Here is an 18,780-nt window from a genome sequence, read left to right as displayed (position 1 = left end):
ATATATGAAATTATGTTTGTTGCACTCATTCAAAACTACCACATTGCAGTAGTGTCATGGACACTAGTTATTATATGTCGCAACAAAGATTCAGTTGACTTGTAACACAAACTTATGGTTAGTTTTTTCTTTTAAAAAATCCTTACGAGTATAAATTATATTTTTTTTAAAAAGTAAAATATATCTTTTAAATATTATTAGCAAATACATGGTGAAATTTCATCTAAATAATATTTGTCAAGAATATTTGAAAATTTATAACCAAATGCTAGCTAATTACGTGTATGCTAGTAAAAAGTAGGTAATTGATATCAAATAATCAAAATGAGACATTAATTAATAATTCAAATTTGCTAATACACGTCCAATTTTTTACGATAATTTGTCTGTTTTCCTAAAAATAAAAAAAAAGTATACAATCTAGCAAAATAAATTAATAAAAGATTTATGTTTTTTAAATAAGAAAAAAAATCATGAGAAATGGGTGCACGTCGTTAATTTCTCTACACACCCACTCCCACTCATACATTCTGATGAAGTCGTCGTCTTTATTAATTTATTTATTAATAATTACGTATTATTATTTAATATGTAAAAGTTATTTATTTGTTTTTTCTTTTTATTTATTTTAATGTTTCTTATAATCCCTACTCCCTCCTTTTAGATTATATATTGTATTTCTGTTTTACATGTTAATTTTATTTGTATGATGACCTCGTTCATATTAGAGGAAGATAAAGTCGAGATTTAATTAGAAATAAAATTTAGATTCCATAAAAATTTATTTGTGAAACAATGTTGAATTTTTTTTGTTTGTATTTCTTAAAAAGAATTAATTACACTCGTAAAAATATAATTCTTTTCATTAATTATCTAAGAAAAAATAACTAATCTTATTTTCAACTTTTCGTAAAATCTCATATTTTGATTAATGTTGTAACTAATGACAAAGCCGGAATTTCATTAAAATTTGACGCAGTAAACATATATCCCTAAAAGTTACTCTGATTCTTGTTATAATATGTTGTTTATTGTGTTTTAACTTTTAATTATCACACTATTTTACTATTAATGTTTTTTTATTAATTTACTTGTTATGTCAGTCATAGAAAAGAGATAGACGCTAATTAGATATAAAGATCTATTAAAAAAACACACGATCTCAATCAATTTGAGAAAATATATGATACTATACAAATTTGATATAAAAAAGAAATTTAAACTTCTACGACTCTTGAAACGAGATTCTTTCGAAAACTATTTTTCTACTTTTACGATGATTAGAGTAATATTTTATTTTATTTATTACATATAGAAAACTTGATAAAAGGCAAATAAAACAAAAATAAAAACAAAAGATATTTCAGACAACAAAATTCTAAAAAAGCTGTTAAACATACTGAGTGCTCAACAATACCACCAAAAAAATTTCAAAAAAGCAAAAGTAAGAAAGAGAGAGAAAAAAAATCATTAATAAAAGTCTCCGGCACCGGCAATGTCGTCGGTACCGACTCACCGGCGAGCAGAGTACTGTTGAGTTGAGCTGAAAAAGGAAGAAGGAAATGCGTGAAACTGTGAAAAAACCTTGTGTTGTTGCTGCTGCTACTGTTGTTGTTGCTGTTGCTACTACTATGACGAAGAAAACTAGTCCGGAAGAAGATGGGGACGTGATAATCATCCCTCCGTTGTGTACATCAGCTAATCGGTCAAGATTACAAGCTGGGTCACGTCGCATTACGCCGACGAATGATGATATGGCTGAGCTCCGGCAGCTGCCGAACGGAGATCTGTATACTGGGACATTTTTGGGAAAAGTGCCTCATGGTAATGGGAAGTATTTATGGTCTGATGGGTGTATGTATGAAGGTGAGTGGAGAAGAGGGAAGGCGAGTGGTAAAGGGAAGTTTTCGTGGCCTTCAGGGGCAACTTATGAAGGGGATTTTAAGGATGGAAGAATGGATGGGTATGGTACGTTTATCGGAGCTGATGGGGATACGTATAGGGGTTGGTGGGCAGCAGATCGGAAACATGGGTTTGGGGAGAAGTTATATGCTAATGGGGATTTGTATGTTGGTTCTTGGAAGTGGAATTTGCAAGAAGGGGAAGGGAGGTATGTTTGGGGAAATGGGAATGAGTATATTGGAGAATGGAGAAAAGGGGTTATGTTTGGTAAAGGGGTTTTGATTTGGGCAAATGGGAAAAGATATGAAGGGGATTGGGATAATGGGATGCCTAAAGGAAATGGTGTTTTTAGTTGGCCTGATGGTAGGACTTGTTATACTAGTGGTTCATGGGGTGATAGTAATTCATCCAAACAAGAATTTAGTACTGGTGGTGGTAATGGTGGTAATGGTGGTCAGGTTCTAAGGAGATCTTCTGTGACAATGAATGTGCGCGAAAGGAATGTTAATTTACCGAGGATTTGCATATGGGAATCTGATGGTGAAGCAGGAGATATTACTTGTGACATTGTTGACAATAGGGAGGCTTCTTCTATGTTTGTTCCTAGGAATGATGATGACGAGGACGAGGATGATGATGATGATGAAGAGAGTGAGAGTTCCGAAGGAGATGAAAGTGGGGATTTTCGAAAGAGTCCTTGCCACTCTGAAGTTGTGGAAATGAAGAAGCCGGGGCAACTAATAACCAAGGGACATAAGAATTATGATTTGGTGCTTAGTCTTCAGCTAGGTATTAGGTAAAGCTGCCTCTTATTGCTCTCTTCAGCATTTAGTTCATGTTTTTTGCATTTTAAGAACCTTACGTAGTTGGTTATGTATTCATATATATGCACATATGCAGGTATTCTACTCAGAAGCACGCCTCAATTACCCGAGAACCAAAGAATGGGGATTTTGATCCTAATGAGAAGTTCTGGACAAGGTTTCCACCTGAGGGTTCCAAATCCACACCACCCCATCAGGTTGTGGACTTCAAATGGAAGGACTACTGTCCCGTGGTTTTCAAGTATGTTTAGTGGGATCCCAGATCCAGTCTTTTCTATCTTGTAGTAGAAGAGATTGAATTGTTGTTATTATTTAGCCATTATTGGTTTTCAATATTGGCACTGCTGGTATGTGGTTGAGCTAAGTACAGCATTATATTAATTGCTTTCTCCTTTTCGTTAATGTTGTTAGGAATCTTAGGGAGTTATTTGGAATCGATCCAGCTGAATACATGCTGGCTATCTGTGGAAGTGATGCACTTAGGGAACTGTCTTCCCCTGGGAAAAGTGGCAGCAACTTCTATCTAACTCAAGATGACCGATTTATCATCAAAACTTTGAAAAAGTCCGAAGTTAAGGTCAGTGACTGCAAGCAGCTCAATATCTTTTAGAATAGGAACGAAGAGAGACAGCTGTAGTTATTTGAATGAGGCACACTGATCGATATGTCACTTATACTCTTGCTTTACTCTTTAGCAACACATTGATGGTTGAGAAAATAGGATTGCTTTTACTGATTTTCCATGTTGCTCAGGTGTTCATTAGAATGCTTCAAAGTTATTATCGGCATGTTCGTCAGTACCGAAGCTCATTGGTGACAAAGTTTTTTGGTGTACACTGTGTTAAAATGGTTGGATGTCAAAAGGTATGTTTGAAATCCCTTTATTGCTATACAATATCTGGAGTTCTGAAGAAGATCATGTATAGTTTCCTCATGCAGTCATTTCCTTGGAGTTCTTACATTCTCTTATTCAATGTATAAACCAGACACGTTTTGTTGTTATGGGGAACCTGTTCTACTCTGAACGCGTGATCCATAAGCGTTTTGATTTAAAAGGATCCTCGTATGGGCGTACAACTGATAAGCCAGGAGGAGAGGCCGATGAGACTACGACGCTTAAAGACCTTGATCTCAACTTTGTCTTTCAATTGCGACAATCTTGGTATAAAGAGCTTATAAGGTGATAAATACCTTTGTCCAATTTTCTTTTGTTGTTGTCTTTATATTTATAGAATCTGACTTTATTCTTGTGGTTCTCAGGCAAATTGATATAGATTGTCAGTTTCTGGAAGCTGAGAATATCATGGATTACAGTCTTTTGATTGGTGTTCATATCTGCAATTATAGTAACAACGGCGAGATGAATTTCTCACCTTCTGGTAACAATTCTGCAAACTTTTCGACATCCAGATTGCAATTGTTACATCTTTTTTCAGCTTCAGAATATACTTTTTGTGCAACTTGGTCACACTACTCCTGAAAATACTCACTTGTATACTGTTAGGCAAATCTGATGCTCAAGATTATTGCTTATGTGATGCAGAAAGTCCTGATAAGGGACTGATCATTGACAAAAGGTATGCCCTGTATGCTTTCTTCTTTGGTTCCCCAACTTTAAAGGTGTTATCTCAATCTTTTCCAATCAATATAAGAAATTCTTTAGTATGGAAATCTGAACACTGGGTAGGCATGTCCTCTTCTGATACCAAAAAGCACTTCATTTTCAAAAAGTGTTCAACTGTAGTTTCTAATTCTTCTCTTCATGCTTGACCAGCATTAAGGAACAAATATGAAATATGCTTACGGAGACCTACCTCAGCAATGTGGAATTTTATTTAATTTGCCTCCATTCTCGCTATGTGCTTGATACACAGATACGTTCAAGCACTGTTGTAGTCATTCATCTACTTCTCTTTCTTGCACATGCAAACATACTTTTGGTCGTAGTACCAAATCCAACAAGTGAAATGTTGGTACTAAAAGTACATTGTTCATCATTGTGCACCTATTTAAGATCCTTGAATAATTAAAGAACCTTTAACATTGACATTTGTTTCCTTAACCGCTGAACTGTGGATGCTTGTAATAAATGTGTCAAGTTTTTAACTACTTGATGCTTGAACTGTCCAAGCATCAAGGTGACTTGGAATTCTGTTATACAAATAACATCTCTTTAGAAAAAAGAAGTTATACAAATATCCTCTACATACATATCATAAGGTCTTGGTTATGATAGCAAAGACTTCTAAGTTTGGAACCTTTATTGATCACTCTTTGAATATAAGCTGCTGCTTGTGTAGCTTCTGCTGTTCTGCATAAACTTTCTACCTTTATTAGCGCATTTGTGTAGTTAATAAATTGTTGTTTGATTTCTATATCCCATGGTGTAGTTACTCTTTAAACCATGATCAACACCTTGCATGTGGATTTTATCATGTCCTATGAATTCATTATTTTTCAAATTTGAAGCAGCAATGCAAATAAAACCTCTTTCGGAAATTGCAAGAATGTTAAGAATTTCAACATGGCTCTTGTGTTGTCTCAGGAACTCTCCTATAAGTTCAGCTGCAAATGTGCCTGCAAGGGCAATGTGTGTGACAAGGAGTGGAAGTGAGTCAACTTCTGAACAGGGTGGCTGTGAGGCTAATAATGCTATCCTTTGCCTGGGCATCATTGACATTCTTCAAGATTATGATATTAGCAAAAGACTAGAACATGCATACAAGTCATTTCAGGTGGATCCCACTTCTATATCTGCTGTTGACCCAAAGCTCTACTCTAAAAGATTTCGGGATTTTATAAGTAGAATCTTTAAAGTAGACGAAGGGTAAGGAGCATGGGAAGAGTATGTAGATAAGCATATGGAGACGGGCAAGTGAGATACAAGATGAGACTGGAATTAGTTGAATCGGTTAACGCCCTTGTTTACTGATTATATGTTGACTGGTTTTTGTGAAGATCTTGGCCATTGGTAAAGTGTGAATGAATGGTCTGATGAAGTTGTTGATGCCCAATTTTATTTTATCCCCTTTCCCTCCCTTGCTATATATGTCAAGGATGATCAAGCTAGGTAAAGTTATGTATATCATTTTTTATTTTTTTTTCTCTCTTTCACCCATCCTTTGGTCACTCTCTAGTTGAGTTGAGTGAACATGAAGATTTTGATCAAATGTACAGTAAAGGAAATCTTTTTTGTTAGTATTTGTAGTTACTGTGTTCCACGACGAAATTTAAAGCTTAGTTTCCTTGTTTGATTTGTGTTAGCAATGGCTTGTAGATTAAGGGAAGTTGAAGAAGTGTGTTGCCTATCATTTGTTTTGTGTTTATGGCTATTTATTTTACATATTTGCCTGACATTAATATAGTTCCAACATGAACATGGTGATTTTGAATTCACCTTATACGCTAGAAGGGTATGAATGATCCTAAAGTATAACGGAAGGTGAACTTATGATATGTCATGTTGAATGCTTCGTTTTTGAAGAGTCCAAACAACTTTACTTTACGAGTGATTTAGACTCCATCTAATCACTCCCCTGTGAAAACCAGCAACTTTTTTGTGACTAAAAGATAAAAGAGTTGCTCTTAAATTTGTATCATATGTAAAAGAATTGAAAAAATTATAACTTATATTTATACTCTTTTCCAAACAGTAATATAACTAACATATTGAACTAAAAAAACAGATTAAATCTGTGTTGTTCGGACGCTTCAAAAATACTGTCAAAAAGTGTGTCGGATCTTTCCAAAGCTATGCATTTTTGGAGAACCAGACACGACTGTGCCAACATTTTTGGAGTGTTTGAGCAACGTTTGATTTACTAGTGCTATCTTGGACCTGAAACTTGCTGTGAAGACATATAAGAGAAGGAATTGTAAGAGCTACTAGTAGTACTGCTAATGTTCCTGTTTTGTTGATGCAACTCAAACACATTAACCTCTTGATCCCCACCGATCATTGATGCTTCAGTGAATCTACGACCATAAAATCGCAGAAAATTGAGTGATTGAACCTGTGGCGTAGCCAAAGGAAACACGCCTTCTAACATGCCAACGACATTGGCCATTGTTGGTCTCAGAGTTGGCTCTTCATGCAAACAACACAAAGCCACACGTACTAGCTTCTCGACCTCCTCACTTTTGACATTCCCCAGAACGCGAGGATCCACAAGCTCCAGGTACTTTTTCTGTTCATGCATTTCCAACGCGAATAATGGGAAGTAGATTGACTGATTTGCTGAGGCAAGAGACGATGGAGAAAGCCTATTCATTTCACTACTTTCACTTTGAGAAGTAGTGTCATTTGGTGGTTGAAACGAGGAGTTCTTCTTCCCTCTTACTATCTCTAGTAGCACCATTCCATAGCTGTAGACATCTGATTTCTCCGTTATGGCTGAGCTAGTCAGCCATTCGGGAGCTAAGTAGCCTCGAGTTCCTCTCATTGTGGTAAACCAACTAGACTGCTCAGAATTAAGAAGCTTGGAAAGCCCGAAATCTGATATCTTTACTTGCAGGTTGTCATGGAGGAGTATGTTCTCTGGCTTCACATCACAATGTATGATCTTCTGCTCACAACCACCATGCAGGTAAGCAAGCCCACGTGCTGTTCCAAGTGCGATTTCATATCTGGTATGCCAATCTAAGGCAGGTCCGTGTCCAAAAAGGGTCCGATCCAATGAGCCACGATTCATATATTCATACACCAGAAACCTTTCTCCCCTATGTGCACAAAACCCTTTCAAACTGACCAAATTAACATGGTGAACTCTCCCAATAATCGCGATCTCAGTGCAAAACTCCCTATTCCCGTGAGCCCCGAGAGCATTCATCTTCTTGACAGCAACAACAGCTCCATCAGATAGAGTACCTTTATATACTGTTCCAAATCCACCAGTACCAATTTGATTTCTAAAACACTCCGTGGCTACCCGAATCTCCTCATGATCAAATTTAACAGGCAACCCCAGTATGGAAATGCTATCAAGATCAGCAGATGAAGAAGAATCCGTCCGTCTAATCTCTTTCCCTGAAATCTGCATCAATCTTTTTCTTCTCATCAACCACATAATCCCAGCCATCATCACAATGATCAGGAAAAGCCCAGAAGAAGGAAGTAAAACCAAAGCAACAACAGGTAATCTTGACCTCTTGTCACTTGAGTTGTCATTTGGATCAAATAATGACGGTTCAGAAATGACCTTAACGTATCCCAATCTACCTCTTCCATTACCAGAATCCGAGCCCCTCAAAATCGATCCAAGAAAATTTTCAATCATATAACATGACCCCGACGATTGATCATGAAAAACACTCAAGCAAGAACAGTTCTTAGAACAAAGATCTTGACAAGCAGATACATTAACGCCACGCTTCACAGGTTCGATAAAATCATTAGCAAAATAGTCCAAACCATTCTCTAGCCTCAAGTACGAAACACGATTTCCCAATTCAGTAACATTCATATTCAAAGAAGCATTACAAGAAACTGGCATTACCAAATTTCTATCAACTGGAGCACAGCTACCATTCACCTCAGAACTAACACGAAATCCTGGTGGGCAAGAACATCTCCCCTCATCACAAACTCCAAGCTTCTTGCAAGTGAAAGCAACACGACAACTATCAATAGGACTATCGAATTCAGACATCCAATTTCCGTTACTTAATCGTTTGACACTGAAATGTCCATTCTCTTCCAATTTCGCAATCCTAAAATCAGGATCTTTCAGCTCATCCAAATTTACCTGAATCACTCTGTCCGTTCCATTCGCCCCTAAAAGGAACAACCCGTTGCTACTGATCATCATATACTCCACCGGAGTATATGCATCAGTAAAAGCCTTTGGTTCCATACTTAACTTCCAATAAGTCTTTTCATTCCATTGTAACATTGCATCATTCTCTACCACAACAAGTTCATAATCGCCTTTAGCAAGTTCATCTTCTTTCACTGAACTAACCAACGATTTCCCAACAGGCAATCGTTGGCCTACAACGATTGTATCTGTCGGAGAATCAAAACTTTCCCACACACTCTTATTAAAAGCATCAACCAACACCAAGTTTCCTGATTCAAGAAGCTGCATTGAAGTAACAGAACTACTAGTACTACTACGCTTCGCAGACCAAACGGTGTCACCTGAATCATCAAAAAGAGTAAGGCCATCAACAGAAAGGCGCAACTCACCTGAATCAGATACAGGCATATCGCGATTTGCTGACCAAACAACTACATGTGATTCCGAGTGAACGATGACAAAGTAATAGGATCTTTCTTGGGGTTTTGTGTTTGTAATTGCTGCTTTAAAAGTTCCATTTGGTGATGACAAGAATGATCCTGAAGTATCAATGAACTTGAAATTTGAAGCAGTGAAATTTGGAGTTAATGGTTGAAGAGAAAGAGGACCAGAGTGTACAATAAAACAAGATAACAAAAGGGTAACAATGAATAACAAGAAAGATGATCCCATCCTCTTAACAACAATGCAAACTTGAAAAGAAATCAGTTCTTGAAATCAAGAATCTTTTTGCATACCGTACCAAGTTGCATTTTCTTACTCTTTTCCGTCTCCTTATACACCGTACGTAAAGTAGCGAGTCAACCTACTTTACCTACTTGAAAAAGGAGAACAGAAAACGAATCAGAGCAACAAAAAGCTGAATCTTAATTGACCTTGACAGCAAGGCTTACTATATGAAATGAAATTGGAGCAACAACAAAGTGTTGAATATTCAATTTGGTCACAATAACCAAGATATCTCAGTGGATCCTGACACCAAGATTACTCTATCAAAATGATTTTTTGTTCATAGAGCAAGAAAATGTATCGGAGCAACAAAAAACTGAATCTCAGTTGACCTTGGTAGCAAAGCTTACTATATGAAATGGAATTGGAGCAACATCAATTGGTCACGATTACCAAGATATCTCAGTGAATCCTGACAACAAGATCACTCTATCAAAAATGTTTTTTTGTTCATTGGAGCAACTAAGTACTTGAATCTCCATTGGCAACGGAAATCAAGAATATCTCTCGGTGGATCGTGACAGCAAGACTACACATATTAAAATGTTTTCTTAGGAGCAACAACGAGCTGAATTTCAGTTGATCGCGTATAGCAAGCTACTCTACCACCTAACATACAGGTGGATTGTACTAGTAAGGTCACTCTGCTACTTATAATATCTTTTTCGAGTTCGTAAATTTTGATTTAAAACAAACTCAAAAAAGTCATAACACAACTTTTTGGTTGTGCTTCTTCAATGGTATGACTATAATTTCCATAATTGAAATTGAAAAAAAATGGTTCTTTTTTCTTTGTGTTGATTTGTTCACAATTACTATGTCATTGTTAGTAAACAGATAGTTGTTGAAGATGGAGACTCTTCTTTTAATTAAATATTTTAAATTTTTTTCAGAGTATTTGTGCTTGTTGACTTATGTACACAATATGCAAGTTGAGGGCGGCGCATATTATATTCAAACTATAATAATCTTTTTTTAAATTTATCTATCGACTAATTTAAATTTTGTATCTGTAATAACATTTAAAGTTTACGAGTTTTAAAGATTTATCACTCGCCTCACAATTCGTAGCTCGTTACATAATATAGTATAACCGAAAAATGGATAAATATCTCCTAAAGTATGATCGAAATTTCAGAGACATATCTTAACTAAACTAAAGTCTTATTACCCCATGAACTCATTTTTTTGGTAATTTTGTGCATCTTTTTGGCTTACGTGACATCTAAATATCTTCCACGCGTCTCAATTGCATGGAATCACGGAGTGTGTCACGTAAGACAAAATGTGCACAAAATTACCAAAAAAAATAAAGATTCAGGGGTTAATAGAACCTTAGTTTAGTTTAAGATGTGTCTCTGAAATTTCGGTTAGAATCTAGGGGATACTTATGTATTTTTTCTAATATAATTTGTATTTCTCTCCTTGTTAGTTAGAAACAAATCTAATATTTAAAGTTTACGAGTTTTAAAAGTCTTCACTCGCCTTAAGCTTATGTAATTTATTGTTAGACTAATTTGGAGTAACACTATTGATTATTATGGGATGAAATGTATTTCCAAGGGTCTGTGACGGTCCGTCCTGCCATTCCGTCACAAAGTTCAGAGAGTCGATTTCAGCACCCAATTTCAGATTTTCTAAGTGTTTTTATACGAGACCCTGCGACGGTACGTCGTGCCCATGACGGTCCGTCGTGGGGTCCGTCGCTTCTGCCAGTTTTTCCAGAATTGAAGTCTGTTGCTCAAAACGACTAAACGGGTCGTTACATCTTAGTGATAGAATTAAAATAATTAAATTATAGTCATACCTTCTAAAATTAAAAAAAAAAACCATAATGATTTTAGGGGATATCCTCTAAGCAGTTACAACAACTTATTTATTTATTATGCATTTTGAATTTATTATTATTAGTTCTGTTACAATAATTTAATTATATGATAAATTATTGTTATTTATTATATATATTACACCATCATTACAAGTATTAAGTACAGGTACAGTTTATTGTACCTGTTTTTATAAACAAACTTAATATAAATCGGCATAATAAGTATATAAATATACTTAATTCAATTTTAAAAAAAAATATCCATGATCTATGAATCTATATTAAGTATGCATCCAAAAAATGTAACATGCTATATTTTTAATACTTTTTTTTCATGTACTTATTACTCTTCTTATTATCCTCTTTTAAATTTATTTAGAGAAAATGGATAAGTATCTTCAATCTATTCCTCAAATTACAGAGAAACACTTATATTATATTAAAATTCTATTATCAATCTGAACTCATTTTATAAATAATTTTTTACTTCTTTTCGGCCTAAGTGGCACTAATGTGGAAAAAAATGTCAACATGCATTGGGCCTACAAGATAGTGTTATGTATGTCGAAAAGATATTGAAAATTAATTCTGAAATAAGTTCGAGAGGATAACGGATCTATGTATCAAGGTGTGGGTGCCACGATACCCAGTGGTCTTAGATGAAACTTATATATATATATGCACAAAAAACTTATGAATAATAAATTTGTCACCCCCAGACACAACTAGGTGTGTGGTGCCCGTGGCTAAGGATGTAATTTTTAGCTTTTGGATCGCAAGTCCGATTCTCTATTAGCTAATTTTTTAATGCATTTTCTATTTAACACCATTTGGCCATGGACAACATTTTAACATAAATAGACATTATTATAATATGATATATGTAATGAAAAATTATAAACGGTTGAAACTTACGAGTAATATTTGATTATTAAATTAACCTAAAAAATGATACCTATTATCTTCAAATCTTAGATCCGCCTCTAAGTACAAGTGTATCTCTGAAATTTCGAGCATAAGTTGGGGTAAGTTGTCATTTTCCCTTACTACTAAAAATAATAAAAGAATAACTGAAATATGATTAGTGAGGAATCAAAATTTATATTAAAAGGGTTGAAAACGTAAAATATTTTTTAAAATTATTTTTCCTCTTTATAAGAAATAAGCTTTGTAATACATAAATTCAGTATTTCGACCTCTTAATGTGATAGATATTTGACACCGAGTAAAAAATAAAAATAAAATTAAATATTGTTGAGTTAGATGATGTCAATGTTATGAACAAGTATGACGTATTTTATACTGCTAAATACGAACCCCAATGATGCCAATTGGTTTAATAATAAATGATCTTGCCTTATTAAAACAAAATAAAATTGGATAATACAAATATGAGTTTAATTTTAATATATTAAGTATTTTTTTTATTTTTTTCTAAATGATCAAGTTGTAATATGTAAATGAACTGTATAAAAACTAAAAAAATAACCAAATCTAGTTTCATATGTTACCAACTTTTTTGTTATCAATGACTTTGGACAGCAGTATTATTCTTATTAAATTCACACAATGATTTACAATTTTATTTGAATAATACAAATCACTACTTCCATATGGGCTACAGTGTATTTAGAATTTTACGATGTTAAAATCGTTTTGATATTTAGATTTTTATTATTAAAATTTTTAATGAATTCAGATTAAAATAATTCTTATATAGAGTGCTATTAATAATCACTTAGAGTGTGTCATCTGATTTTAATAGATTTAAATTTCTAACTTCACTTATATATAATTTCAAGGAGAAAACTCAAATTTACGTATAAATGATAACTCCTCCTGCATACACACTTATTTGAAATTGATTTTTTTTTTTATCGTGAAGAGAAATTTTATTTATTTCAATCACATCGATATAATTTCAGTGGGGTAGTGACAACCTCACGTTAGACAATTTGTTTTTGTCTTTTGGGTAATAAATTAGAAAATAAATTTATTTATGAAAGTGGTTGAAAGTTACATGCATCATTTTAAAGCTTTAAAAATGTCAACGCCCAAATAATATTTTATTTTCCTTTCACATTTATTTAACAAAAAAAATTAATCACATGACAAGATAAGTTAACCACAAAGGTATTTTTGGTCAAATGTTTTGATGTAAATCCAAGTTTGTGTTCTACAAGTCCTTGGTTTAATCGTTTTTTTTAATATTCTAAAGTTTAATTATTTTAAATTTGTATTATATAGAGTTACATACTTTTTATATTCAGAATTTGAAATCAAAACTATAATTACACGTTCCTTTTGCCATCTTTTTAATAAGTGACATATTATTGGTGTGAAGTATTACTTACAAAGCGAATTCGATTTTTTTAGTGTTTTTTCTTTGTTTAATTACATTCAAAATATTTGTCCAGGACCTTTCATTTTTCGAGAAAAACCCAATAAAAAAATATGAAAGGATTGAATTCTCATCATGGTACGATTTTGAGGAAAAATCTCCCGAAAGAGAAAAATATACATTTTCTCTCTCGATTTGTAGAGTATATTGAGATATGCTTTTGATATTTTTAGTTCAGATCTATTGTTATTTGATGGTATATGAAATTTGAGAGAGAGAGAAAGAGAGAAATTGCAAAAGTAACTTGATAGAAATAACTTTTCTATTCTTAAAAAAAGGAATAAGATATACGTATATTATATCTTTTTAAAACTTTATTTATGAAATTATATAATATATGTTTTTTGTTGGTATGGTATATATTGAGAGTGTATATATATATATATATATATATATAAACAATCTTGGCTTATTTAGAACTCAGGTATAGTAATACTAATAATACTATTAGTTGTTGATTAAAAATATATTTAAAATTTGTGGCTCTAAATATATCATAATATATAGTTATATGAACCAGTGAAATGTCACTAAACATAAATCAAAATATAAAAATAATCATATATTATAATTAATTGACTTTCAATGTTATTGATTTATTATACAACTTATGATTAATTGAAGTAAATTAGCATTCATGATTGATTTGTATATCAATATTTATTTGAATGTATGTGTTTATAAGTATTCAAAATTGATGAGATTATAGTACGTTTTAAAAAGGTATTCTGCATAATATAAAAAAAATAAAAAATTTAATTATGATAAAGGATTTTAAGTAGGAATATTTATTCTTAATATATTAATAACAAATTAAAAATAATATGATCATTATTTTAGTTAAATGAGTCTAATGAATTAAATTAATCTATTATTAAAAAAACTTTAATTACATGTCATGCCAACTAGGAGAGAGTGATGCTTTTAAAGTGTCAAGTATATTTGTAGGAAAATAGTGATATTTTGGTCCTAAATGAAATAATAATGATATTTCAAGACAATTCTCTTAACTTGAGTGACTATTTAGGGAATTGCCTCGAAGTTTTGCCTTTTTTTTATTTGGATTTTCGTCGTTTTTCTATATTAGAAGGTGACATTTCAATAATTCGCACCTCTTCAGTTTCATAACCTATGTTTTAAATAATCTTCATAGTTATCATTCCTTTTGTATTTACAACCCCCAAAATTAAATATTTAAATTTGTGATAATTTATTGTGTTCTTTCATGTATCCCTATATAAATGTAAATATGTAAAACAAGTCTTTGAATTAAATAGTGAGGTATAAAAGTTTACATTTATCACAACAAAAGATTAAATGTTGTGCATATTTATTTTTCTTGATTTTTATCATGCTTATATTCTTATAGAGTATAGAAATTTTTCGTAGCAGTATATTGACATGGCTTTATAGTTATATGTTAGAAAAATAATTTTGATACTAGTTTCTATATTATGTGATAATGGTTCTTTTTACGCTATAAGTAACAAGTGTAATTTATTTTAGGAGCATGAATTTCGCAAAGTTCATCAAGTAGATATAATATGAAAGGCTTTGTGCACTATTATTCTTACGTTTTTAACTATTTTATGTGATATAAAAGTTATTTTAATTCTAGGGGTTATATATTTTATAAAATAATAGGTTGATTGTTTATATATCTCAAATTGTATATTTTTTGTTGAATAGTTTGTGATACTTATTGCCGTGTGATTTTCTTAACATATCGTATATAATGTTTCACATAACTCACGTACAAAACACGTGTCTAGGACTAGTTTTCTAAAAGGGAAATTTTCATATATGGCAAACTAAATTCATGAAATAACATTATATGGGTATAGTTTACATAATTACATTTTATGAGTATATTTTAGTTTGTCATCTAGCTTTTAATTTGTATAAAAAAAAATTTATAAAAAAATTGTACTATATTGTACTTTTCCATCAAATAGTAACAGTAGCCCTAAATACAGTAACAAACATTTACATAATTCCATGATTTAAGCTAAACATTCAAAATTAAATGTTTTCTCAAAAAAGAATTCTATAGCTACAAAAAGACTATACAAACTTGTTTCCGAGAAACTAAACTCGTTAATGTATATAAAGTTTATATAGGAATGTAAATAAATTGAATATAAATTGTTTTATTTGTACCAAATTGTAAAGCAATTATTATATATATACAAGTAATTTATATGAATAAAATAAAAATATGAATATATTACCTGTATATACACAAATTCCTCAAGCAGTTTTGTATATAATAACGTAAAATACAAAAAAAATTATAATTTAAAACAAATTATTAGACAAATAATTGTATTAAATTTTTTAAAATAATTACTAATATACATATATAACTAGTTGAATATACAAAAAATTGTATATGTATAGAATTTTTTTTATATACAAATGTAAATAAAATGAATATAAAAATATACAAAAAAATTATTTATGTATAAACAAAGTTATATACGAATGTAAATAAAATGAATATAAAATGTTTGATTTGTATCAAATAGTAAAGTAATTATTATATACATATACAAGTAATTGTATATGTATAAATAAAAATATGAATATTGTATTGTACATACATAAATCCCTCAAGCAGTTTTGTATATAATAACGTAAAATACAAAAATTTGTGATTTAAAACAAATAATTGTATCAATTTTCAAAGTAATTACTTATAACATATATAACTACTTGAATATACAAAAAAAACTTAAAATATGAATATAATAACACAAATACCTTGATCAGTTTTATATATAATAATTTGAGTACAAACAACTATATACACAATATATAAGCAAGTAATTCTTATGGATGGAGATGAATCTTCCATTCTGATTTTGAAGAACTTGTAATTTGATAAGAAAACAAAGATTTTCTTGAAAAAATATATGAAAAACTAAGAAGTATAATACATATACAATTGTTGATGAAGAATTTTTTTCTTATAAAAATAGATTCATGGGTTGATTTTGGCGATTACCTGCGAAAATTGAGAGCAAAACGGAATGAAAAACATGAAATCTTCCTAAATTTGATATTCAAAATAGAGTGGAGGAGTGATTTTAGGAGAAAGAAATGTAATGGGGATAGGAGAGATAAAATTAATTTTGTATAACATTATATATAGAAAATCATAAGTAAGTCTTTTACTGGTATACAAATAGGTGGTGAGTCCCATTAATTATGGCAAAAAAATAAAACTATAATCACTGAAAGTAAAAATAAATAAATTATACCCTTATTAATTAATTACTTAGTATAGTTTGCCATCTCACGTAATTTTCCCTTTTCTAAAAAGGGAAAATTGTGGAGAATGGCAAACTAAGGAAGGTAATTAAATCAAATAAACCCCCTTTCAGTTATTTTCTTTAAAGGACAAACTCTCCGTAAGTTTGCTATACCAGGTTCCACCATTTTGTATTAAAAAATTTCCCCAAAATAAAATTCTCTTTTATCCTTTTTCTGCACTTTTTATACAATTTCTTCTTCTTCCTTCAATTTCTCCACAGTTTTCTCCATAATTGTAATTTCAAACTACCAGCTTCTTCTATCACAAACGTCATTGCATTTTTTCAAACTATTTCAAAAATTTCAAGGTACTATCTAAAACTCATCTCACATTATCAATTTGTTCATTTTTTTGAATTTCTTACAACTACCTTTTCACTTCACTTGTTAATTTCTTCAGAATTTTGGTTCAATCAATAGATGCCCAATCTCTATCGAAAAGATTCACAAGAGGTATACCATTGCATGTTGAAATTGATGTTGAACACCCATCATCTTCATTGGGTCTAACTCAGGAATTTGGGGAGATTTCAGGTTCATTGTCTAAATCTACTACCATTCAAAAGATTAAATCCAAATTCAATAATGATCCAAGTAGATATGTTGGTGGAGGTGTGAAGAATCCTGTCGATGTTGTTACTGGGTCAAGTAAGAAAAGGAAACATAAAGCTGATGTTTATACCATTCATTATGATAAAAATGAAGCTGTTGGTTCTGGATCAATCGAGCATCATAAGGTATTTGTATAATCATTGTTCACGTAAATGTTTAGATTTTATATTATGTGTTTTGTTTTTGTGTTGAATCATGTCTTATACAATTGTAATTGTATAAATGTATAATCTATATTAGCATATGTTTTTGTGTTTCTGTTGATTTATGCCTTATATAATAGTGTGTGTATAAAATGTATAATAAATTCTTGTATCTGTTTATGTGCTTATACAATTGTAGTTGTATAAATGTATAATTTATATTAGTATATGTTTTCGTGTTTCTGTTGATTCATGCCTTATACAATACTATTTGTATAAATGTATAATAAATTCTTGTATCTGTTTCTGTGCTTATACAATTGTTCTTGTATAAATTTATAATATCTTAAAAACTGCTTTATATTCATATCTTATACTGCCTAATTTACTGTCTCATTATACAATTGTGTGTAATTTATCTACTTCAATAGCTTGATCAATTTTTTGAATTGTCTATAATGAAGCTATTACGAGTGAAGGAGAAAAAGAGAGAATGAAACTAAAACTGAGTTCGCGTGAATTATGGGATCTTTTCCTTATTTATCTGCCGCTTATTTTTTTTTTAAAAAATTGAATTGTATAAAAGGAAGATATTTGTTAACTGTTATACACAAAAAGTTACCCGTAGTAAACTTTTAATTTGCTACGGAACACAATTTTAAATAGTTTGCTATAGCATACAATTGACAATTTTTTCTTTGCTATATATAAAATTTGCCCTTCTAAAAACCATGAAAATACTCTATTTTCAGGCCCATTTATTTTACAAAGACAGAGGCCCATTTCATTGAGAAGCCCAAGTTGGCACTCGACAGAATGATCACTTCAAGCTGGCTGATTTTACACAAATGTCCCCTTAAGCTATTATTAAGATTTTATTCATATTTTAAAAAATTATGCAAATATAATTCTTTTAAAAAATTATCCTTGGATAACTTTAGACTTCAATCTAATTTAACTCCAAAAAAAAAACTCAAATCTTATAGGCAAAATATTCGACTGTCCTTTGAAATTTGTGAAATTTATAATTTATGCAATATTATGTATTAGTCAATTATATTAGCATAAGTTTTTTTAGCTCGCTCAAAATAAATCTTTCGTCTATAATATAAATGATTCAAAATATTTCTTTAGATGATTTCCATCGATAAAAAAAATAAAGAGGCTTTGAAAGCTCACATTTGTGAATTGTGGGATTCAGGGCCAAAACAAATTAATTAACTATTGA

At 31.3% G+C, this 18,780-nt stretch overlaps 2 protein-coding genes across 2 annotated transcripts; one reads left to right on the top strand and one right to left on the bottom strand.

Moving 5' to 3' along the window:
• The first annotated feature begins 1,133 nt into the window (after positions 1-1,133).
• Positions 1,134-5,980, top strand: LOC101253180 (phosphatidylinositol 4-phosphate 5-kinase 1-like). The gene is made up of 8 exons (XM_010320897.4): positions 1,134-2,698; positions 2,803-2,967; positions 3,138-3,303; positions 3,480-3,590; positions 3,713-3,906; positions 3,987-4,105; positions 4,231-4,303; positions 5,272-5,980. The coding sequence occupies exons 1-8, from the start codon at positions 1,563-1,565 to the stop codon at positions 5,555-5,557; spliced, it is 2,250 nt and encodes a 749-aa protein (XP_010319199.1). The 5' UTR covers positions 1,134-1,562; the 3' UTR covers positions 5,558-5,980.
• A 573-nt stretch (positions 5,981-6,553) lies between these two features.
• LOC101253476 (G-type lectin S-receptor-like serine/threonine-protein kinase At5g35370) lies at positions 6,554-9,196 on the bottom strand. The gene has a single exon (XM_004237063.3). It carries the CDS (start codon positions 9,194-9,196, stop codon positions 6,554-6,556), a length of 2,643 nt encoding a protein of 880 aa, XP_004237111.1.
• Between the last annotated feature and the right edge of the window lie 9,584 nt (positions 9,197-18,780).

This window comes from Solanum lycopersicum, chromosome 4 (assembly GCF_036512215.1).
Source record: "Solanum lycopersicum chromosome 4, SLM_r2.1".
Classification (NCBI taxonomy): domain Eukaryota; kingdom Viridiplantae; phylum Streptophyta; class Magnoliopsida; order Solanales; family Solanaceae; genus Solanum; species Solanum lycopersicum.
This window is presented reverse-complemented; position numbering and strand designations above follow the sequence as displayed.

Bases quoted from the DNA above. Each gene is read 5' to 3' on its own strand.
- LOC101253180 (XM_010320897.4), top strand. From the start codon at position 1,563: ATGCGTGAAACTGTGAAAAAACCTTGTGTTGTTGCTGCTGCTACTGTT. The intron at 3,591-3,712 runs GTATGTTTGAAA...TGTATAAACCAG, and splicing joins AAATGGTTGGATGTCAAAAG to ACACGTTTTGTTGTTATGGG. The intron at 4,106-4,230 runs GTAACAATTCTG...GTATACTGTTAG, and splicing joins GATGAATTTCTCACCTTCTG to GCAAATCTGATGCTCAAGAT.
- LOC101253476 (XM_004237063.3), bottom strand. From the start codon at position 9,196: ATGGGATCATCTTTCTTGTTATTCATTGTTACCCTTTTGTTATCTTGT.